Here is a 25,847-nt window from a genome sequence, read left to right as displayed (position 1 = left end):
TCTTTTGGGTTTTGTCAATAGATTGCGTTCGTTTGACTTGGACACAAGATAATACTTTGTTTGTCTCTGTGATATAAGTATTCAAAGTCCTCAAAGCAAATTGATAGATATGTCGTGAGACAGTGGCGTACACACGGGGATTTTCGTGGTTTTAACCTCCTACTCTCTAGAGCGAGATGATATACAAAAATAAACATTTACCATATTAAGATACATACGAGCACCTAAAATTATATGAACTTTTAAGTTTGAGCAGCCCTTCTTGAATTTCTGCATACGCCACTGCCGTGAGATAAGACAATAAGTCAAGTACATTTTTTTCCTAATAGTTCCTTGTTAGTTACTTAAATAATATTTGGAATCCCCTGATATGTCTGCAACCCAAACATCCTCGTTGGTGTTCTGGTTATTTGATTGAAAGTTTATGTTTCAATTAAGCTTAGGTCTGTGGATTCGCGATTTTTTCTTTTCTTTCTTTTCTTTTCTTTCTTTTCTTTTCTTTCTTTTCTTTTCTTTCTTTTCTTTTTTTTACATTTTTCTAGATTTCTAAACCATTTCGTGCCTATGTAGATAACGTACCACTTTTGACATGAGATACCTGGGTTCGTTTCCCGATGGGAACTCATGTAGTTCGGATCCCACGTTAAAATATAGGTCCACGTCTCATATAGACTCGTTGCTGAACGACACCTGAACTCATATCAAATCCAAACCTCTGGTGCGTGGGGGTCTCTGATTTGAGTCCTGGCCAAATAAGTTTGTGGTGGACGGTCGACATACTATTCGTGTGTTGTTTTGGGGTAATCCCATTTCTTCCCTCATGCTCATTCCACCAATTTTCCACCATCATTTACTTGCATTAATCATCGTTTCCCTTAGCCTAAAGGACATAATTGTGGGACGTTTAAAAAAAATCATTTCATTTTATTTACAGAGGGAATACGGGTACTTGTATGTTGTTGAAGCAGTGGTTGCAGGAAACGCTTCGGAGTCGATGTTTTTTTTTTTTTTTAAGTAACCCATATACGTCATAGATTCATGATTTTTACTCGTATACTGGTACCACTTCGTAACTCGTACGAAGGATCCATCTCATAAGCGTTCTATGACCTCACACTTCTACAGTTGAAAATGACTGTGTTAGAGTATCAACCAAAACGTTGATATTGTCTTTTGTGTGTCCGGGAAAATAACCCAATCGTGAGACTGTATCTTAATCGAATTCTTTCCTTCAATGTTAGATAACCCAAACGTCAATGATGAAGAGTGGGTTGCATACAGATAAGGGGTTTTGATGAGCTCTGGAAATTCATAAAGAATGGGTACTTCGTTTTTTATTTAAAGACCAATCAGCATCGTCATTGTATTGATTTGATATTTTATGAATAGTTACTATACAAGGAGCGTTCAGATATTAACAGGAATTTTCATAATCTCTCCTTATAAATAGTATAAGGTATAGACTTCATGCACTAGACAAACATATCCATGTTTTACTAGTGGTAACTGCTCTTCTCCGTTTGTAATCATCTTGTCGGAGAGGAGGTACACAAGCAGAATTGTATAACAAATTATACCCAATTTTTCTAAAATTAAAAAGACAATTAAATATAAATTTGGAAATAAGTATGCCTCTCGCAGTTTAGAGTTTATGGTTGGTGCAAATCATTCAAGCAAAATAGAATTGAAGATAAAAGAATCGCTACTAGAGAAATTGCTGCAAAACTTGAAGTAACTGTTTAGGACTGCAGTAGAAACAGTAGTGAAATATCATCTTAAAGTTAACAAAGTAAGTGCTGAGTGGGTTCCCTGCTTGTCAAAGGCTAAACACAAGGAAAAGAGGTTAGTGGCAGTCACACAACTTAAGTAGTGAATTGAGAAAGATGTGATAAGACATGAACGGACTACCTCATTCCAGGAAATTCAATTCGAAGAGGAGGTTATGGACGCTACAGAAGAATAAGTCGACATGAAAACAAAAAAACTTTACTTTTGAGTTACGCTTATTCGGTGCTGGAACAAGTATATGGATAAGTCAAGAAGTGTCGTGACTTTCTGTGAGAACGAGTTTGCAAGGATGCAAAACTCGCATTTTCGGTTCCAGACAGTATGGCTGTTACGTAAAGAAATCATAGCCCAGTATATGGTGGATATTTGAAAGGAATTGATATTTCATTTTCACGTTCTACATCTTTAGGCTAAAAGAGATGAATGACCAATGGAAGCGATGATGACGAAGTAATTGCTGGAATGATAATGTAGAAGGAAACAGAAGTATCCTGAGAAAACCCACGAACACGATCACGATGTTGTCCACCATAATCTTACTTGGTCGCGGATCGAACCAGGGACCCCACACACAAGAGGTAAGCACTGTACTACTGAGCCACCTCTTATGAAGTAATCGGTGGAATGAGGGTGTGGAAGAATATAGGGAAAACCTGGAGTACGATGTCCACCACAAACTTGGCGTGACCGGGGATCAAACCAGGATCCTCTTGCACCAAACTTCAGTCCCCCTCTACCACTCAGCTACTGTTCCCCATGATTTATATTTACTTTCGTTCAGCATGTTTCTTTACTTTCCTTACCTTTCACGTATTTATGCTTTGTTTATTTCTTGTTTTGGATATTCAATCAGAAGCTAGAATTTTCTCTTTCATTGCAATGTGTATACTCATCGCAATGCAACACATATCTTTGGAACCCGCTGAAAGCAAATGATACCGGAAGTACTGTACATCAGATTTGACTCACTCATTGCAGTCATTTCGTCATGTTCAATGAACAATGTGTAGCATGAACGTTTCCGTTCATATTTGAAACCCTTCGACGCTGACTAATGTAAGAAACAATATACTATATTCTTCCGCTATAAATAGTCAATATATATTATCATTTCTTTCCATATCATATGAATTACTATGTATTGTTTACTTACTTTCTTGTTTACTTTCTTCTCCTTTGTATCTCTTATTTGTGGTTCGCCTTCACTGTTTGTGTTGCATGGTATGCGCAACAAATAGGTTTCTGATAGTATCATCGCTATGCTCAAGGCTGCTACTTCTAAACGCGTACTATAAAGAAAATAAGTTCAGCATTTCAGGAATGTATATTATTTTCCTTATAAATATTTGTATAGCCTTCTTTAGCTGTACGTTTCATGGTTAGTGTATGTTTTAATATACATGTATCTATGACCATTATAAAATGAAATGGTTTTCTTTAGTTTAACGTCCCACGTTTATGTTCTTTAGACTAAGGGAGACGATGATTAAGGGTCTTCACTATAGCGAAATTAAACTACCGCTAATTTTAGAGTTTTTGTGTAATATTTTCAAAAGAAATAAAAATATTCGAAAAGCGGAAACGTAGTGAACTAGACAATACTATTTTGCATGTGATAGCTCTACCACAATTCACCTATCTGCTTATGGTATGCCGCTATTTACAGAACCCGCAAAAACTGCTAAATCTATCTACAGTTCTAAATCAAAAGCAGATAGATGAATTGTGATAACGGTATCACATGCAAAATCGTATTGTCTAGTTCACTACGTTTCTGCTTTTCGAATATTTTTATTTGTCTTGAAGATATTACAGAAAAACTCTAAAATTAGCGGTAGTTTAATTTCGCTGTAGTGAAGACCCTTAAGGCAAGTGAATGATGATGGAAAAATCGGTGGAATAAAGATGTGGGAGGAAATGGGAGTATCCCGAGAAAACCTACGAACACAATGTTGTCCATTACAAACTTACTTGGCCCAGGATCGAATCAGAGACCTCAAGTACCAGAATTAAACGCTCTATCACTGAGCCACTCTTATGCCCATTAATACACGTGGGTTCAAATAGTAATATTTTCAGCCTTGTAATCGAATAGTAAGTTCGATGCTCGTTTAGTACAGAACAATTTATCGTCTACTGACGTATATTATCAACTTCTTCGAGCTTTCATATTAGTAGCCTATATCTATTAGATCTGTCACTTGTATGCAGTGGCGTATTTACGATTTTGTTTCGGGGAGGGCTTTGCTAACTTTAGGAGGGGGGGGGGCTTTGCCTGAAAATCTGAAAACTGTGCAAGATATTTCATATACTTTACTATAGTAAGTAAGATTTCGGGGGCCGGAAGCCCCCTAAATACGCTACTGCTTGTATGTATGGTTTCATTACCGGTGAGGACGCTAGTTTGCTTTCTTTTTTTAAGCTGATCCAACTAGGCCTTCGCACAACAAGAGACGAGACATGGCAGTGCTATTCCAAAAGAAAGATACAGTTTTGAAGACAGGTCATCAATTTCGCAATACATTTTTTGAAAAGAGACAGCTCAATCCTTATTTCGTATTCATCCATAGACCCAACCAACTGGGTGACCTAACTTCAATCTCCGATGGCAGAACGAGGGAAAATATCCTTGTTTCTTCGCTTCCATTCGGATCAGAGGTAACTGAACCTCTGGAAAATGGGTACCTAAGGGTTAACAGTGACAAGGACATGCTATTGATTGTATCATCTTTTTATGTCAATGTCCCGAAGTTGGGAAAATGTTAAGCTTTTACACCACTCATTAAGATTTATTGTCTGTCTCATAAGGGAAGCGTCCAACGTCATGGATTAATAGTCTCTGATCTCGAAAGCCAGAAATGGAAGCCTAGCAGTGCTAACCATACATGGTCTTGGTCATTTGAATCCTTCATAATATGAATAGTAGGTAAAAACATCATAAAAATGTATCAAAACATTTTTGTAGAAAAATGTCCTGTTCCGTTCTGCAGGTTTTTCCGTATGTATTTTTTTTTAAATGAAATATTTTAATACTCTTTGATATTCGATAACCTTGCGTGATCCGGGAGATGTGTCATGTTAATCTCAATTCATGCTGGGAAATATGTTGGACTTAAGCGGAATTTCCAGTTCTGTTGTCTGGGGAAACAAACCAAAGACCTCTGTCCGGATTCAATCTAATCACTCCCCTCCCCTATCTTCTTGAACCCCCAGATGGTAAAGGAACAATCAACCCAAGCAAGCGTGAGTGGAGAGAAAGGTAAAAAAAAAAAAAAAAAAAAAAGTACATTTGTACTCATAAGCGCATGTGACGTAACACTTCCGTCTGCTAGCGTTCCACTTCCCCATCTCTCTTCTACGCTTTCCTTCATTTCCCCTACAAACGCTGTTACTCCTTTTCCCCCTCCCTTGCTCAAGCAAATGCAGAGTGGAAAGGCAATGAAGAACGAAAAAAAAAGCTCTCCAACAACTCAACTCTCCTGCAAGAACTCCAGAACGGCGAGCATAGTCTGTGGACTGTGTCTTGCAGGCGCGGTCGTACAAAGCCTGCGTACTGGTTGGCTAGTTTACCTTTGTGGCTAGCGATGAAATGAAAGTGCAGTGAAGTGGCGATAACCGGAGAGGCAAGAGGCACTGTCAAAGCCCGGAGGATGGTGAGGATGCAACAGTCCCTTGCATTGTCAACCTGAAAGAGATGCAACGTCTAGTTCTGTTAGTGAATACACCAACGGGATGAAACAGTGGATATTTCTTTATTTTACAAAATTCTTAGGGTCATTCTAGTGGCTGTGATTGATTGTGATTTGATTAGTGCGTGAATAAGTGTGATAAGACAAAGGTGTTTCTCTATTATTGTTAGTAATAACATAGAAAATGCTTCTAGTTTTTTGCTCTCCACAACTAAATGTCAATAACATTAGTTTACCGTATTGTGGTGTCCAAGTATGAGGCATTACCCTGGCCGTGCCGTAGAAAAGCATAAGATAATCGATACCGAAACTACATATCATCAAGAACAAAAGCAAAAAAGCAACAAAATGGCACCGTGGTTATCTCATACCCTTAGCAGACGCGCTCATGGGCTCCTTAAGGCTAATTACATCAAAGACTCTGATATTGACAGTGGTGTAAACAATGACCTTCCAATCAAGAGTGTTGTCCACGACGTTTTTAGTGGAAGTGGCGGGCGGATGGGAGTGTATAGTGCCAACTGGAAGGACCCGTGGAATGGGATTAGTGACAGTGCGTGGGATTCGAAGCCGCGACCTGTGATTAAAGAAACACGAGATCCACCACGAAAGAAAGAAGACAAAAGCAATGTCAATAGCATTAGAACCTGGACGCTGTCGAAACATAAAAAGAATAATTCTAGTCGTTCGTATCATGATTGGGACTGGGATGCTGAGTGGGAGAGCAACCCGGGAGGCACGGTTGTTCCACCCTCCAAAGGAGTGAGTAACGGCAAACAGTCTCCCCGAAGATTGGAATCATTTTCCTCATCATCGTCGTCAACACTATCCAAAAGTAGTAGTAGTAATACTAGTAGTAACAGTAACAGCCGAAAGAAGATCCATAAACAAAATGGTAGTCGTAGTAGTAATGGTAGTAACAATGTAGTGTTGACAAGTGATAAACAAAAACAGCATCCCCAATCGATGTATGATCGGAATCTGTTGATGGAGGAATTCAGTGATCCTAGTCAGTATTATTCTTCTGATCAACACGTGCAGCTCACTCATGGGCAAGAGGAATTCCTAATCCCAAGGCCTAAGCTGATAGTACCCGTCCACACCTACGGAAGAAAAAGACGAACCGGAAACCTTCATGTGCAAAGCTGTGAAGGCTACGGTGTACAGAAACCAACTCTCCAACCAGGTAAGAAAGAAATTAAATACTATTAACTGTGTGTTCATGTCCTGAACGGTAAACAGCTTTTTTGACAAAAAAAAAAAAAAAAAAAGTAATTTTGACTTTTTTTTTGTTATTCGTAAAATATGAAATTATTGTTATTCATAGACATCAGAATTATGTTAATTGCAAAGTTAACGTTATGTTTCATAATGATTTAACAAAATTTATCTCGGAAAATACTAAAGGGGATAAGAAATGACTGTACCAAGTCATGTATTGACAGACAAAATAGGTATGAGGAGAAAGCGTGTATTGGCGATTGAGCTTTTCCCCCATATCCATTTCGTCTACCAAAAACAAACTTGGTGCATACATTTCTTATCCTCTATAGTAGTTTTCGAAATATATTTGGATTGTGTGCTTTTACCCAGGGCCACTCCAGAGGGGTCCAAAGTTGATGAATATATCTTTGTTATGTTTATCGAATTGATTAGGTTTTATTCGGATGTTCGGATGACACGTTCATGTTCGTTCCTTGTTAGTACCAGGAAAAAAAAAGTAGATATATCCAGGGGTATAAATGGATCTGAAAAGGCAGGGAATGCATGACGTCACGCCGTCCTCATGCCTATCTTTGCCCATTGTAACTTTTGGGAAGTGGAGGGGAGTCATAAATATTTTCTAAAAATGGGGTATTTGCATCCCTGTGGTCCCCTCACTTCCACTCCTGGATCAGTAGCGTACGCAAGAATTTATTTCGGGAGGGGTCCAAACTCAATATGAGGGTATTTTACATTAAAATTCCTAAAATTGCCCCTAAAATTAGGCTAAATTTATACAAAAGTTGAAATTTCGGGGGGTCCGGACCCGCAGGACCCACCCCCTGCGTACGTCCCTGCCCTGGATATGTCCCAAGTGGGTATTGAACCCAAGAATCACATGGAAATAAGGATAGAACTGTAAATAATTTATGAGGTGCTTAGAACTACTGTATTACACTATTAGACTTTTTCTGATAATAATGCATGTAACATACTATATCAGGATTCATGGATAGCCTTCCCTCGTGTATAGGTCAGAGTTCGAACCTTGTTGGCTGCCATTCTAACCTAAATTTCTCTTCATGCTATTTCCTTTGCACGACATTCGAATGGTGGGGTGTTATCATTAATCGTTAAACCCTGTGCAGATTCTTTCCAAAACATCTTCCAATATTATCTTGTTGGGGGAGGGGGCACGGTAGCTCAGTGGTAGAGCGTTTACCTCTAGTGCGTGGGACCCCTGGTTTGATCCCAGGCCAAATAAGTTTGTGATAAACAACATCGTGTCCGTGGCTTTTCTCGGAGTACTCCCGTTTCCTCCCACTTTCTCATTCCATCAATTCTTCCAACATCATTCAGTTGCCTTAAGAGTCTTCATCCCGGCGAAATTAAAATACCGCTAATTTTACAGTAATTATGTGATATCTTCAAATAGATAAAAGATAATCAAAATGTGGAACAAGAGCGCCCTAGACAATATTATTTTTCATAAGATACCGTTATCATGACTCACTTATCTGCTTTCGATTTCCAGTCATTTTGAAAATCGGCATTTATTTTCGCGTTTCTAAACAGCTGAAAACGGAAAGCCACTGAGTGACTTGTGATCACGGTACCTCACGCAAAATAATATTGTCTAGAGCGCTCTTGCTCTATATTTCAATTATCTTTTATCTATTTGAAGATATCACATAATTACTGTAAAATTAGCGGTATTTTAATTTCGCCGAGATGAATACTCTTAATCATCGTCTCCCTTAGCCTAAAGGATATAATCGTGGGAAGTTAAACTGAAAGATTTCATTTCATTATCTTTTTTTGATTGTTTTCATTGTAAAGAAGTTTCACACTTAAATCTAGAACTATTTTAATATATTTTAAACTTTTTTCCCATTTGAGAAAATCAGATTGAAAGAGAAAAAGAAACTGCAAACAGTCATACATACAGATATTCAAACACATGGAATGAAAATCCCTCTCCCTCCCCCCCCCCCTTCCAAAAAAAAAAAAAACACTGACACATGTATTAATTTAACGATACATTAATGTATTTGGTATTGATATTGGCATATCACAGTGCACTGATTGTTTGCTTTACTTAAAATATTGCGCCATTAAACTTCAGCGTTCATTTTTCTTTAATTCTTATTTCGTGCAGAATAATGTAATTATTTGGATACACATCACTTAATCAAAAAGCGTCTACTTAAAAAGAAAACGTGTATTTTAATTTAAAACATAATGACTCGTTTGTAGGAATAAAATTGAGGAAGCGTGTTCTTAATATTCATGTTAATGAATAAAATCACTTTTACTGTATGCAGGAAAATGAATCATTTGTGTATGGCATCATTATTAATAATGGAAAGTATAATTATGTTCAAACGATCCATTCGATACTCTCTTGTTCTTATCCAGATAGTTTATGCTGGTACCTTTCATACAAATGTACCCTGATTTCGAGTTCCGGTGGTTTTGTATTATTTTCAGAGTTGATTCAACATCATGAAGTGATTCAGGAGAATTGAGTGAAGAGCTATGGAAGTCTGATTTGAAAGGGCAGAATGATAGGTGATGTGTTATTCTTACTTCACTCAACTAATAGCTGTCTGATTGGTCATAGCCCTTTGGTGGTTATACTGGCTGTGAGCTATTTTTCTTCGTTTGGAAGTTACAGTAAAATTTTTGTGAAGTTCTCTATTTCTATATCTTCACCATTTGGTTATGTCACTACACTATCAAAAAAAAAAAAAAAAAAAAAAAAATGAAATGAAATCTTTGAGTTTTACGTCCCACGCTATTGCCGGTTGGGCTAAAGGAGACGGTGATGATGAGTAATGAATGAAATGGTGGAATGAAGAAAGTGGGGAACCCCGAGAAAACCCGCGCACACGGTGTTTGTCCACCACAAAGTTCACTTGGCTGGGATCGAACCCGGGACCCCAAGCACCAGAGGTGAACGCTCTACCACTGAGCCACCGCGGCCCCCAATGTCAGTATCAAAAAGAGTATTGACTAATGGTTTCAGTATACACTAAATTTTCTTTGGAACTAGAGGTGACCAAAACTTCAGCAAGATTGCTGTATTTCGTCAGTGTTTATTTTGTCGTTTCGTACGACGTATGATTAGTTAACATGCTTAGCTAACATACATATTTCGATACTTAGTTAACATATTTTCAGACACTCGAATGTTCATCAGCGCAGAAACAAAACCTTTCCGCTTAATCCTACACCGTGGCGTGACAATCTAATCTGGATTGTTATTGGTTACCATTTTTAAAATGCTCTTTTATATTATACTTCTCCTCCTTAGTTTTTTCTAAGGTCTTCTTCTCAAAATAAATTGTTTATTTATCCCGCGCTTACTTCCCATGCCAGTGGCGTATTCCGCCCATCTTAGAAGTGTTAAGTTCGTTATCCGTATGATATTCGGCGATCAGAATCTATTATCGAATTCCACAATGGAAAAGTCCCCTAATTCATCCGTTTATTTGTTTCTTCATCACATCAAATATTGTTCTGAAAGATTTGTTTTGTAAAACCCTCAGTCTGTGATCTTCGTTGCGCGTCAGTGACCAATTTTCGTATCCATACAGTACTCACTGATACTAACATAGTGGTCAGAAGAATAGAAACAACTCACAAAGACTTCCCGATATCTGAATCCTCACAGGAATACGGATATTTTGCTAGTAGTAGCGTTGTCAACGAGATGAGAGACCAGAGAAGTGCTTTTTTAAATTTGAGATGAAGTGAGGAAAGCTTTTCTAGAATCGAGACGAGACGAGAAAAAATTTATCTCGTCTCGTCTTGTTGGCAGCAATAGCTACTGGACATCTAATGAAAATCTAGATATCCGCTTATGTCCTGAAAACGAGAGTTCCCGCGGGATTCCTCTGGGGAATTTCTGGACTCTGTGTGAGATAATCACATGAGAATTACGGAAAATATTGTCTCGTGACAGGTACTCCATTGAAATCCATTTTATATTATTTTAATAAATCAATTACCGTGTGCCAGCCAAGTTTTGCTTTTGTTTTTTGTTCGTTTTATTGTTTTTTCCCTAATTTTATCTACACTATTTCTAATTTTCTTTTTCTATTTGTCTTCATATTCAATTCGACAGGGACACGAACATAAAAATATCGAAGATTAGGGACGTTCGCAGAGCGTGAGTCCTGGCCTGGGGGTTCGGACTCTCCAAAATCCCGACTTTTCTGTAAATTTAATCTAATTCTAGGGCCTATGTTAATAGTATGAGTTTACAAATTTTAATATAATTTATCCTCAAATTGAATTTGGACTCTCCAAAAGAAATCCCTGCGCACATCCCTGTTGAAGATTATAAAATGCTCTTGAGTGTGAGTCGAACCTACGATAGATTGCACCACTAATCTACAGCCGAACGCCTTACTAACAACCTTTACATCCTACATTCGACTACTCCTAAAATATTTAAATTCATTCACCTCCTCTGATTTACTATTAATGATTACGACGTTTACATGGCCCTGTTATACTGCTTCTTGGAATCGAGATAGCTTGGTGGAGAACGGCCGTAAACTGTGAGAAATGATCTTATATGATGATTGGTACAACCGTCATGGGCACCGGATTTAAGTTCTGGTGCTGGTTTGAAGCCTGTGTTAACAGTATACCGCGTACTTAATAATCTCAACTTTTTATAAAGCACAAAATAACATCAGAAACTTAATGATGTTTCCATGCATTTGACCTCGGATTGTGACATTGAAGTGAAATTAATTTAATGTCCAATTATTATGATCTTTACGCAAAAGTAGGTGGAAAACTAACGAAAGTGAATTATTATGATAGCATTGATGGAATGAGAATGTGGGGGAAGAATCTCCAGTAAACCCAAGGACATAATATTACAAATTCACATGGCTTGGAATCGAAGCAAATATCCCAGCAGAGATTGTCACAATGATGATGATGATGATTATTATTATTATTACTATTATTATTATTATTATTATTATTATTATTATTATTATTATTATTATTATTATTATTATTATTATCTGTTACATGCCCTGTGCTGTACTGCATGGGTGTAGAAAAGAATGGAGAAATTAGGCGGGTCGAGCGGAAAATAAATGAGATGTGGAGGGTGTTAGGAATGGTGGAGGAGAAAGGAACAATTTTAGATATTATTAAGAAGAGAAAGACAAACTGGTTGGGACATTGACTAAAAAGGAACAGTATCATGAAGGACATTCTAAAGGGCATGGTGGCAGGAAAGAGAGGGAGGAGGCGAAGGAGACTACAATTGATGGACGATATCAAAACAGAAAATCGTACGTGAAGACAAAGAGGTTAGCGGAAGATCGTAGAGCATGGAAGCTTCTCAATTCGACAAATGACCTGTCAATAATGGTAGAAAATCTGTCACGATGATGTTACATGTAAATAATTTCTCTCGTCTCATTTACATGTAAATACATTTTTTATACACAGTCACAAAGGTATTCACATTTCCTTGCCCTGAGCTTATACTGAATTATTCCTTATTTTTTTTAAAAAAAATAATTAGTCTCCACAACAATAAATAATTAATGATATGACCTCTCTTGAACTCCGCCTACTTTACCTTTCCCCTATATTTTTGTTCCTCACCGATTGATCTCATAATAATATCGAAAGTCCTTATTGTTATTATTACTACTATTACTGTTATTGTTTGATTCCGTTTCCTGTTTTACAAAAGTGGAATAAAAGCTTCCGATATTATTTTATTTGGAGGTTACCATCATTTCCGTGGAAAATGTTATTTTTCCTATCCTTTTGTACTGGTGGTGCTACTCCGTAATGAACTTGGTGATCTGTGCGATTTCCCTCACGAATTGTCGTGTCTCTCTAATGGACTGAAAGCCCGGTCGCACTAATGGTATATCCACCTCCCGTCATTGACTCCATTTTCTTTTTTTTTTTCTTTTAAACATATAGTTTTCTTTTTTCTTTTAACTTAAATTCTAATGTGACGCCGGAGAAACTTTAAAAGACGTCCAAAACTAAATGGCGAAAAGAAAGTGTTGTTTATGAGTTTGTTAAAATCACGCTCAGAGACGTCCATTCTTCACTCGTACGTAAGAAAAAAAAATCCGTACGTTGACATCTGCCTTTAAAAAAAAAAAAAAAAAAAAAAAAGAACTAATAAATATTTGGGTGTCGCGAGCATCTAAACTCGCTACTGGCCGGTAAAAATGGAATTTCACATTTTTCAGTACTGTATCACGAGTACGATTTATATATAGTGGCGGATCCAAGGGGAGGGCTATAGGGGCTATAGCTCCCCCCTTGACGCTGAGATATACACTGGATAAAATGGGCTTCAAGCCTGCTGAACACTGAATAAAACGGCAAAATATGGTTCAGCCCCTCCCTTGATTATATCCTGGATCCGCCCCTATATATACAGTGGCGGCGATTGGACGTTAAAAGTGGGGGAGGGGCAAGACATGATCTGGATATTCGGCGAAAAGTTGTATAACTAATAGGATACTATCTTTTTCAGTTAAAATATCGTATATCGTATTTCATATTTTAATAAGTAAATTGACAGAGCAATGCAAGTAGGTACTAGCCCTTTGTACTCTTAAAGAACAAAAATGTAAGAAGAGATTTGATTCCTTGCTCATGAACATCTTAAAATTCAGTGTGGAAAATTGTGTGATTACGTTATTTAATAACAAATTTGCGAAACAAACAAATGGAAAGAAAAAAATTAATCATAGTAATAAATAATGAAGCTTGTTTTGTAGTTATATTTGAAACTGGAGATTAATGTACAACTTATATTTTTAATTCCACATATTAAATGTATGCTATTACTCTTAGAAAATGAAAGACAGTAAATACTACAAGCATATGCTACGACATTTAAAGAAATAAGCAATTGCAATATTAATTGCTTTAGATTCCAATTAAAATGCAATTCCTGTAACTATCTTAACTCCACGGGAAGACAAATAACCAATATGTACTCACACAACAGCAAATATTGTATGGCACCATTTTTTCTATGAACCAGTAGTACATAGAAAAAACTTTACATTTCCAAATGAAACTATATTCATTAAGGAGTCAACTTCAAAAAAGTGGGGTGCAACTGCCTCCCCTTGCCCCCCCTAATCGCCGCTCATGTATATATATATATATATCAAACTCAGGAGTGGGACAATTGCCTCACTAAAACCCCTAAATGACGTCCCCGGGATATGACTGGATGAACTCAAACATCCGTATAGTCCAAACACGAGACGTAACTTATTGAAAGACCCACTTTTGTGTAAATCTTCCCTTTATTTCCTCACGTGTTTTGCTCATTCAGGTTTTGTTTCACTTACATACTTCAAAACCAGCTGACAAAAGGCATTTCCTTCCTGCTCAAGTATTATACTGCATTATGCTTTCTCCGCTGACACCACATACGTAACTTTGGCTAAGGTCACGACCTGTAACTGACCCCGCTTGTAACTTCCTGTCGAGACATTTGTCGGCTGTACAAAATTACTTATGTGTAAGTTTTGCTTTAGCGAAACTGTTCAGTGAAACTGCTCGCAAAATTAACAAAATTTAGTAGCCTACTTAACGTTGTTGCGTACTGTCGCCATATTGATTTATACAGGAAGTTTTCTGTGTGTTTTGTTCGAACTGTACTAGAATTCTAATTATGTGATTTACTTAAATATTTTTCAAGTCTACGTAAATGTACGTACCTTCCTTTTTCAGAATAAATCTACATGATACACCGTCCGGCAATTAAGTAATGAAACTGATTTTATTGTGACCAAACAAATGAAGATAATGAAATAATACCCATTTATTATTCAAAGTACCTCCCTCCTGCATCAATATAGCAACTGACACAACCACTCAACAAGTAGAACGGCCTCTGCAACTCAGTTTCTGGTATTTTCCGTAATGCCATTGTCACATCTGCTTGGATGTCGTCCTTCTTTATGGTATCTTCAGTTTAAGAAACAGAAAATACTCGCAGGGGGACATGTCTGGAGAATAAGGAGGGGGTGTTGCAGCACACAGTTTTTTGGGCAAACATTCCTGAACAAGTACTGCCTAGTGAGCGGGTGCATTGTCATGGATAAGAAGCTGAGTATTTAGGCCGAACAAGACGCTCTTCACAAAACGCTCCAAAACACTTGAACAAAACTGTGCATTCACTGTGTGACCTTCTGGTATAACTTCATGATGAATGATACCCTTACTGTCGTAGAAACACAGCAGTATTGTGTACACTTTTGACTTCTGAAGTCGAAATTTCTCCGTATTCCCACATCTCCATGCACTCTCCACATCAATTTAACAGTCTCTGTAGCACTTTCACCCAGTTTAACGCAGAATTTGATATTCGCTTTCTGCTCCATGCTGCTGCCGTGGCGAGGGCCTGTCAGTGACTGCTGCTAATGGCGTCGTATTTCCCGACAATGCGGTGTTGCCAGATTGTAGAGGAGAGAATACTCTTTCGAACGCACATACGGATTGCATTCACTGTTTCGTCACAATAAAATGAGTTTCATTACTTAATTGTCGGACGCTGTATATCTCAAATTTGATTGTTTAATATTAGAATTATATTTAATTAAATTAAAGCTTCACAAAGTAAGTGAAGGTAACTTAACTAGAATTAATAAAATCAAATCAATATACGTAATTTCCTTTGGTTTCAAAGAAAACAGAACAATTCCCACATAAACCAATGAACTAAAAGAAAATAATCCTAGTGCAGATATTCAACATTATTACGAGTGAAAGACACGCTACTAATAATATAATCCCTACAAGGATTTTCCAAAACTATTCCTCTGTAAAGGTTTTGACACCTTGGATAGTATGTAGGAAGTCAAGAAGATTTAGATCGGACAAATATTGGTTGATATGTGCAAGAGACTATGTGAGATGAAGGCAGAGTTGATTGGATAGACTTTATATGTCTTTTCAGCACCAAACAGGGGCGTACCCACGGGGCATCCACCGAGTCCCGATCCCCTGAAAAAATCTTTATAACTCAACATAGATTTGTACATTTTCGTAATAAAACTATACCCGTTTAACAGGGAAAGGATTGATGTAGCATGAAAATTTGATCTTAAACACTTCATCTGTACTCTTTGTCTTGTAAAGCAATCTAGTTCTATCATTCTTTTCTGAAAATATAGGTAGTTAAGTTTATTTTAGTTTAGCGTTCCTTTCAGCAGCGAGGCTATATGAGACGTGGATCTACTGATTAACGTGGAATCCAAAACACATGATCTCCCGCCGCGAATCGAACCCGGCTCTCCCACGCCAAAGACGCGTACTCTAACCGCTTAGCCACGAAGGAACTCTAAAAATATAAGTAGAAGTATTTTACAATTATTTATCGTTTTCTCGGGTACAGAATAATACCCATTAAATACTATAAAGACATATGGCTTGTAGTAGACCCGCGGCCCCAGAGCTTGGACCCATCCCAACTTAAATTTTTGGCTACGCGCCTGGCGCCGAGGCTATATGAGACGTCGACCTACAGTTTACGGTGGAATCCAAACCACCGGTCTATATTCTTCCACCTGGAATCAAATCCGGGACCCCATCTACCAAAGGTACGCGCGTTAATGCCGGAAGTGGTGATAAAGCCATAATTACTCAGTTCTTGTATACGTTGCATCTCTTAACCCGTATTCGCAATCTACCCACTTCACGCCAAATTCAGAATTTCCATTTTTTTTTTTAAATTGTACTTCCCATTTCAACACCAAGACTGTATGATACATGGACGTACAGATTAGTGTAACTTCTGAACCATATGAGCTCCAATCATTCATTGAGGATGAAAATGACGAGGAGGAGGGCGAAAGATGAGGATTCGTCGGGGTCGCGGCACAAGACCTAAACTTCATAAGACCTAAAACTCACTTTGAGGCACAAGGCTTAAACAGCAGAAGACCGAAAATTTAGGTCTAGTGCTTATACTCATTAGGTATTATGAATGTTACCCGATTCGTCTAGCTCCGTGGGATCTTCATCCAAATCAATTTTCTTGGAAGAATTTTTATTTCTTCTTCTTATGACTTGAATAATGCAAATGTTTAGTATACTCTTTTGATATGTAAGTTTCAAAATTAATCAACAACAATCGTCATAAATGTTTCCTTTAGTGACTCATCATTCTGTTTATTTATGATGATGCAAAGAGAAACTAACCACAGCGTATTCTGATCTGTTAGCGGTGCATTGGAACTACCTATGACGCGCAACTAAGTGACACATGCATTCACGATATCTATTTTCAGATATAAGTGGTAAGTAGGAATCACGTACGAAAGTGCTCTGAGTTCGAATCTCCTTTAACGTTTTGGAGGTATTAATTATTAGTCATTCATTGTTCCTTGTAGCCTTTGAGGATAAAATGACCTCCAAGTAACAGTGAATCAGTAAACCTAAAATTAATTTCGAACCCCTCAGGTGACGTCATATTCTCAAGGTCGTTTTGTTAATGTGTTATCCGTAGCATTTAGCTTCAGTGACATTTGAACCGTATGTCATAGGAAGCACTAATAAAGATAGGAAAATCTTTCTTTGTGTAAGTAAAACTGAGCTATTTAATGCCGTATATTTTATAATCTTCATAATTTTATCTATTACGTGTAATTTTCTTATCGGTACTTGAAATTTTTGTACAGCAAAGCAATAGCGAGGGAGAATTTAGAGATTAACCTACCCCCTACCCGAGCGAGAATGCTCAGCATTACACTGGGTAATCAAGCCACTTTAGTAAGTTATTGGTTCTTAGTCGGTTTTCTCATTACTATTTTTTCAGTTCCCCATTCTAATATAAGAAATGCCAGTAAACAAAAATATCCTATACTTACTGGAAAAATTTAATGGTCGCGTGTATTCTCCCACACTTCTTAAGATTAAACATGCATTAATCATATCAGTACTTGTGACATTGGGTGATTCACCTTTTCTTGGAGGCGAGATGAAGCAGTGGGAAAGGACATGTTCTGTGAGATATCTTGAAAATGCTCTGTATACCCTACCAACTGCATCGCATTCGAATTCTGTCGTGGTACGAAGCAAACTTAAATTGACGGCATTATTCACCCTTCAAAACCTTGTTGTTTGTTGCAAAGGGTCTAAAAAAATAATTTTGAAAGTTCTTGTATTTTCTTTTGTAGTATTCTCCAATGAATTTTCATACTTTTTCGAATAAATGTATACCCTGTTTATATATATACAATGAGTGCTTTTGTAACTGTATTGCCACCCGCTACATGTTAACTGGACAGGTAACGCCAATAAAACTATAATCCATACTCCTCCCCCTACGTCCAATAATTTTGTCAAAAAAAAATTACTTTAGTACGTATTTCAAATAAAAAAAATATACTCTCTTGGAAAAGCAACATTTTTTGAAGGGATTTTTTCTTTTTTCTTTTCCTTTTTCTTTTTTTCTTTTTTTTTTGACCTGTATATTTTGATGTATGGTCCTTCCCTCCCAAAATCTAAGGTGCCCTCTGAATACCTTAGATGAAAGAATGAAAGTATACACGTAGTTTCTATTCAAAAGTTAGCAGTTGCCCTCCCCAGGGTGCCCCCACCCCAGATTACGGGCCGGATTCGACAGTGGATAACTTCATGTGGTATTTTTGTTTTCTCTTAGGTGACATTCTATTGGACATTGTGTGCAAAAGATGTGAACATTTCTTTGTGTGAATCCGGGAGGAAATCTCGTGTAGCTGTAGGAAAACAAACCCATTTAGCAAACGATAAGAAAGTGGTTGATGCTTTGACAGTCTTTTGTCTGACTGGAAAACTGGGACAAAAACCACCTAAGGTAAAAGAAGAACCTTCCAAGGCCATATTTGACTTGAGAAATTGAGTAAACAATCTCTGTCTCATCGTGGTTTTGAACACTTAAAAATAGCATGTTTATGTCTCGGCTTTTAAGTAAAGCTCTTTGTTCTTCACAAGGCTGTTTTGTGGAGAATTTTTGATTCGTGAGATTTGAGATTAAGAACAGTGGCGTAGGTAAATTTATTTTTCAATTGGGCGAACTCTAAGATATTATGTTTGCTGAATCTCTACCATCATAGAGGATAACATGTACGGTACATGCGTCAAACTTACCGTACATGTACCGTGCATGTACCGTACATGTTATCCTCTACATGTATATTTCGCTGCAAGCTAAGGAAGAGAACTTAGCTAATATCTAGAGGTCTCTGCGGTTGCGGATGTATCCGAGGATACCCTCATTATTATAGCTTTTTGCGGATACAATTTTAGTTCTGTTTGGATGGCGGATACAGATGTGGGTATTCGTGGAATTTTAGTGACAGTTCTTTTTAAACACTATTATTTATTTATTTTACATCTTTGAAATAAAGTGTAATTGCTCTTTCTGGACAAATAACCACCAGAACAGAATTGGGTTTCATTAATTATTTCTCTCTCTCTCTCTCTGCTTTTAAACCCTATAATCTAATCTAATTTTATGGCAGGTAGTGTGAGGTAAACTAACTCATCCTTTTTGGGGGGTCTTTTATTTCTATTTTACCTTTCCGTTCTAAGCAGGGACACTTATATCTTATGAGTTAGGAGAAACAAATAAGAATAATTTGCTCTGAAATTAATTAACAAATATGGTAAAACCAGCTAGACAATTTCTTGTTACAAATCTCTATGTAAGGGTATCTCAGATAACTAAGTATGTTTACCATTTATTTCATATTTCTGTTTGCGTGAAGGTTTTAAATAACTAAACCAACTCCATGCCCTATGGAGCCCAGAGGTTAAATGCCGCATTCATAAAAGCTCTCCACTGACTTCTGTCCTTAGCCAACTGGATCCAGTTTCTACTTTGTATTCCTATTTCTGCGAGATCCATCTTAACATTGTGTCTAGGTCTTCCTAATGGTCGTTTTGGGACTGGACTTTCAGTTAAAACTTTGAAAGCGTTCCTACTTTCTTCGATTCTGCCTACATGATCTGCCCACCTAAACCTCCTAGACTTGATGACACTAACAAGTTTGCCAAACGGTACAAATTATGTAGTTCCTTGTTAACGAAGTTTCCGCCATTCTCCATTCCCGTTCCTCTTGGGTCCGAATACTCGTTTCAGGATTTTATTCTCAAATACTTTCAGTCTACGTTCTTCCCTCAGAGTAAGCGCCCATGTTTCGGAACCATACAGCACATCAGACATGATTATCGTTTTATATATTTCAAGCGTCAAATTCCTCCACACCATTCGTGACAACAAAAGATTTTGAATTGAATAATAACACACATTCCCTTCTTTTATTCGACATTTAATTTCTTCGTAAGAATTTTATTACCTTTTGTTTAGCGAAATTGAGTTACGTATAATAGGAAAGTATAGTGTTGAAAGTGTAGCTTGAATTTTATTAATATTATATTCATAGGATTCACTATACTGTGGAGGTATTTGCAGTTGTTATAATAGGAACTACGCATTTTTTTTTTTTGAAAACGTAATTGTCAAAGAAATAAAATGAAATCTTTCAGTTTAACGTCCCGCGATTATGTCCGTTAGGCTAAGGGAGAAGGATGATTATAGCAAGTGAATGATAGAAGACTTGGTGGAATGAGAATGTAGGAGCAAATGGAAGTACCTCGAGAAAATCTCTCGGACACGATGTTGTCCACCACAAACTTACTTGGACGGAGATCGAACCAAGGACCTCATGCGCCGGATGTAAGAGCTCTATTGAAAACATAATTGTCAAAGTACAAACAAGTTTCATGTATTTGTTTTATCATTATTTGCGGATAATGTGGATGCGATTTTTTTTTAAATATTTCCACATACGTCTGTTAATACCCTATGACTTCCATACCTAAACACATCTAATGTCCTAATAGCTGTATAAAAGAATTAGCTCGGAACCATAAAATTGTAATTTTCACTTAATGTCACTTGCCTCAAGAACCTCCACTAATATTATTAGTGCGGACAAAGCACTTTTTCTCTCTGGCAGTAATAAATGCAAAGAAAGGAAAAGAGCATTTATTTAAAGAGTCTTCTGGGAGAAAATTATTTTGTTTGTAGTGGAACGGAATTAAGTTATTTTCTTATAAAGAAGGATGTGGAGCATGAAAAGTAGAAGCTGTTAACGTCTCTTCATTCCACATCTCTCGCTCAGAGGGAAATCAAAATGCTTCGAGAGATGAAGGCAACTGCAAGAATTTAGCAACACCTACATCATTATTGTACAGTCCACCTACTCTGGTGTATGTAATTTAAATTCTCTTTTCTGCATCGAGGCAATATAAGGTAGACACACCGAGAATCGAACCTGGATTTTCCGCGCCTGTGGCATGAATGTTAACCATTCAGGCTTACCCATAGGTAAGTGTCAGAATGTTCTAATGCAACAAGTCATTGGTTCAATTTCAGGCCATGTTACTTTGTGGTGGACAATTTTCTCGGAAATCTCCCGTTCTCCTACATCCTTATTCCGCCAATTGTTAACCTACAAGAGCTCTGTCGTGGCTAAGCGGTTAGCGTACGCACTTTTGGTTTGGGAGGCCCGGCTTTGATTCCTGATGGGTGCTCATAAGGTTTCGATCCCACGTTAAGCTGTAGGTACACGTCTCGTATAGCCTCGTTCTCGTTGCTGACAGGGACGTTAAACTCAAATCAAGTGCTTAAACTACAATTCACTTCTATTAATCCATCCAATAATTTGTACCAACATTATGCTAGAAAATTGCTTTGTTATCTCATTACATTTAGAGTGAAAACTTCCAATTTATATAGATTGGATTTTTATCCCCCTTTACTTCATTATTCTTGATGCATTTCAACTTCCAAACAATAGAGTTATATTTTACGAAAGCTATCGAGGTACAAACAGAGCTTAACATTATTCGAATTTTATTTTTTTTTTATACCTGTTCTTCGTCGAATATTCGTTTTCAATGTTCGAATAATTATAAAGATAATGAATGATTATAACTAACTAACTCTATGGCCTATGGAACCCGGAGGTTCAATGCCGCGTTCACAAAAGCTCTCCACTGACTTCTATCCTTAGCTAACTGCATCCAGTTTCACTTTGTATTCATATCTCTGCGAAATCGATCTTAATATTGTCCTCCCATCTGCGCCTAGGTCTTCCTAATGGTCGTTTTCCGATTGGTCTTCTAGTCTAGACTTTGAAAGCGTTTCTACTTTCTTCCATTCTAGCTACATGACCTGCCCACCTAAGCCTCGTAGACTTGGTGACCCTAACAATGTTTGGTAAACCGTATAAATTATGTAGTTCCTCGTTATGAAGTTTCCGACATTCCCCATTTCCATTCCTCTTGGTTCCGAATGTTCGTCTCAGGATTTTATTCCCAAATATTTTCAGTCTATGTTCTTCCCTCAGAGTAAGCGACAATGTTTCGCAACCATACAGGACAACAGGGGTGATTATCGTTTTATATATTTTAAGCTTTAAATTCGTTGAAAGAATTTTACGAAGACAAAAGATTTTGAAGTGAATGATAACACGAATTCGCTGTTTTTAGTCAGCATTTAATTTAATCGTGGGTGTGGTTTTGGTCTGTTAATATTTATTCTAGATATTTGAAGGGATCCACTTTGTTGAAAATTTTGTTTGATATTTTAACGCATCTCTAATTTGCAGTATTAAATCCTAACTAACTTTCCATATATTTAGTTTTCTCTGCACCCATATCCTTAAATGATTATTCGAGTTCTAATAAATATAATACTAGTACAGACAAATAGACTCACAAATGCAAAGGAATTATAGTGGAAGTTAGCTTACGTTTACTTCAATAATGCTTTATGATTGGGTATATGTTAATGGCTGCCGATGTGGTATAAGCGAGCAGTCTGAAGGGTTAGGGAAGGGTGACACTCGTGAGATGAAACCCTGGAGTCTCTTTGAAGAGTAAAAGCATTTTAAATTGTTCTCCATATTTCTGTGCTCGCGTCCCTGTCGTATTCAATTAAGTACGAATAGAAAGATAACAAGATTCCTTAGCAGACCAAGAAGACAAATGTCCTGATTGAGGTGAATTTTCTTTCTTTCTCTTTTAAGAAGCTTGGTATCGATATTTTGTTACTTGGAAATAGTTCGATAATTACAATATAAGTCGATTGATCGATTTCTATGTTTGGAAATATAGATTTTTTTTTATTATTATAATATCATTATATCAAAAATATCAATATATAAAAAGTTATTTTGTGGCCGCGGTGGTTCAGTTATGGAGCGTTCACCTCTGGTGGGTGAGGTACTTGGTTCGATTCCAGTTTGAGACAAGTGAGCTTTGTGGTGGATAAACACTGTGCGTGTGGTTTTCTCAGGGTTTTTTCCATGTCCTCCTACTTTCTCCATTCCATTATTTTATTTATTCTTATCAGCACCATCTTCTTTAGGGCACACGACATAACCATGGGACGTAAAACTGTAAGGTTTCATTTAATTTCAAAATTTGTTTTAATATCGTTATTTTCGATATTTTAAAGAATATTGAAATATCGAAACATGGAAAACATTGACCCGCGTTTCTGAAATTGATATTTCGATATTATTTTCGATATAGACAGGCGTATCATTAAGTCTCGTCTGGTGTAAGCTCAAACTACTCTTTCAAATCTCCCTTCATTTGTGTAGTCGCTTTATATATATATATATATATATATATATATATATATATATATATATATATATATATATATATATATATATATATATATATATATATATATATAGTTGGACTTTGAATTTCACGTTAGAAATTGTCCGTTTCACGTTGCTCCAAAGTCTTCAAGGCTATATGTAAATGTAAATGTTGAGGAGATATTTGATATACAGGATGTGATGTTCTGTAATCTGTGATGAGAGAAAGCTATCTGTGTTTCATATGTGACATATTTTCCCACTAACCTGAGACCAGATGCACTTTTTACTTCTCGTATTGCATGTTGTGCAGCAATGAGATATCTGCATGTGCATTATTTTCATCTTCGTATCGCATATATTGTTTAAAAAAAAAAAAAAAAAAAAAAAAAAAAAAAAAAAAACCAACGGGGTTTTGAGAAGGGAGGGAGTAACTGTAGTTCACTTTTCAAGGATAACACCTTTACATGTTTCCTCCCCCCCTCTCGTCTCCCAGGGCTTGGTTTCTGTATTTCTTCACACACCACTAGCAGCGATGGCCTTGTGGTAGCAGTCATTTAACCCATATTATTATTCATTATTTTTCTCTCTTTTATTTTTAGACTTTTGATTACATTTATTGTTAGGTGTTTAACAATGTGGTTTTCTCAGAATTAAAGCCTTCCTGCTGATTTCTTTAAAATACTAAAACACGATTTTCTCCCATGCTCTCTGAGGCTTAAACGTCGCACCTATGCACTGGGCGAAGTAGCTCCGATATTACGTTGTTACAGATATGATGTAAGTCGCATTGCGATTTTCGTCAAACAATTTTTAGCTTACTCTAATTTGCTACAGAAAAGTATTAAACTGTGATTCAAATGAACAATTGAATAGCAAAATATGGTGCATCTATGTTCATGATATATTATCGAAGTGAGATTTTTTTAAAGCAATAAATTGTATATCGTTCACTTTCTTTCGTGACAGAACGGCTCTCTTTCGACCTCATATAGCTAGGCTTGTCATACGTCCCGATTTGACAGGGACAATCCCGGTTTTCATGTTTCGTCCCGGCTAGTTTCGTATTTAGTCCCTGTCCGTAGGGATGCGCACGAGACAAGATTTGTGGCTGTCTCGTCTCGAAAATGTGCTGTAAAAGTGATGTCTCGACTCGAAAAATGTATATTTCTCTATTGGAAGAGCCGTGTCTCGACTCGAATTTTGTCAGGAAAATCCTGTCTCGACTCGTCTCGCGCGCATCCCTACCTGTCAGATGGAGAAATTGGGTTCTATTCGCAAAGTTATTTAACAATTTCTAGCAGTTTTTCTATTTTGGTTTAGTGACATTTTAGATCTACGATCTGGCAACCTTTTTAAGTTCTACGAGTTGGTGGCTGTGGTCGTACATCAAGTTGTCGTGTTGTACTGTATGTAATAGGATGTTCCTAAAGTTGACGTATGTTTCAGTTGGTTCAGACAACGAGTGTTTTATTCTGCATGGTCTTGTTAAATAGAGAATTTGTGACGAGGAGTTTTGATGAAATATTGGCATTAAAAATATCCCTGTTTGGAGTTTCAGAAATCTGGCAAGTTTACACCTATAGCTGAAGTGGAATGATAAATGTTACCTCGCAAACATGTTTCTTTTTAGGTTCCTTCTACGTTTTCAATAACGTAAACCAATCCACTACGAAGCACATACCATATTACTGGAGTCTGGTCGTAGAATTTGTAACAAAAAGACTACGTGAACTTTGATATTTGTTGCTTCTGGAGATAAACTATGATTAAAGACATTAAAGAAGATCGCACGATTGCTTGTATGAGATATGGATAGCCACTTTTCTCCATATCATTTTATAGGCAACCAACATTTCTTTGCTACTTTGCGGGTTGCATAGAAGTTAGGGAATGTTTTAGATTCTAAACGGTATGTGGATATCCATGGTTAAAGTCACCGTTACAAGTGAAGATGTTAATGGATTGACTCCATTAATTAACTCAACCAAGATAGTTTTAGCAAGAAAATCTACATATCCTTTATGATAGGCAACCAACATTTCTTTGTTACTCTGCAGGTTCCATAGAAGCTAGGGAATGTTTAAGATTCTTTAAAGGGATGTGGATACCCACCGTTAAAAACATCGTTACTCTTGAAGATCGTAACGTGTTGACTCCACTAACGAACTCAGCCGAGGTAATAGATTTAGCTGACTATCCTATTAGAGAAACAAAACAGAATTTTAAAAAAATCTCTTTCACTCAGGACTAATCGTGTAGAGTAACAGACGGACGGACGAACTAACAACAGTCCCATTGTCCCATTGTATGATCCTAACAGGAGCCACAAAATGTGTTTTTGAGCTACAGAAAGCACGCCTTTTATAAAATTATGAACATACTATCATTAGAATAAATATGTGTGTCTAGGAGTATCTGTGTCACCATTACAAGTCTGTGTTACCATTAGGAGTCTGTGCCACCATTAAGA

At 37.0% G+C, this 25,847-nt stretch overlaps 1 protein-coding gene across 3 annotated transcripts in view; it reads left to right on the top strand.

Annotated features, from left to right (window-relative positions):
- The window catches only part of for (cGMP-dependent protein kinase for), a 316,811-nt gene that overhangs the window by 174,279 nt on the left and 116,685 nt on the right, over positions 1 to 25,847 (top strand). Inside the window, exon 1 of one of the 3 annotated variants that reach the window (XM_081760528.1) lies at positions 5,245 to 6,663. The exons of 1 other annotated variant lie outside the window; for it this stretch is intronic. In XM_081760528.1, the coding sequence (XP_081616654.1) occupies positions 5,733 to 6,663 (931 nt within the window). In that variant the 5' untranslated portion in view covers positions 5,245 to 5,732. Of the gene's footprint in view, positions 1 to 5,244; positions 6,664 to 25,847 lie in introns of those variants that run through there. One more of the 3 variants, XM_081760527.1, reaches the window with a different exon arrangement.

This window comes from Thermobia domestica, chromosome 5 (genome assembly GCF_964235325.1).
Source record: "Thermobia domestica chromosome 5, izTheDome1.hap1.1, whole genome shotgun sequence".
NCBI lineage: Eukaryota > Metazoa > Arthropoda > Insecta > Zygentoma > Lepismatidae > Thermobia > Thermobia domestica.
Note: the sequence above shows the minus strand (reverse complement) of the source record. Positions and strands in the feature narration are given on the sequence as shown.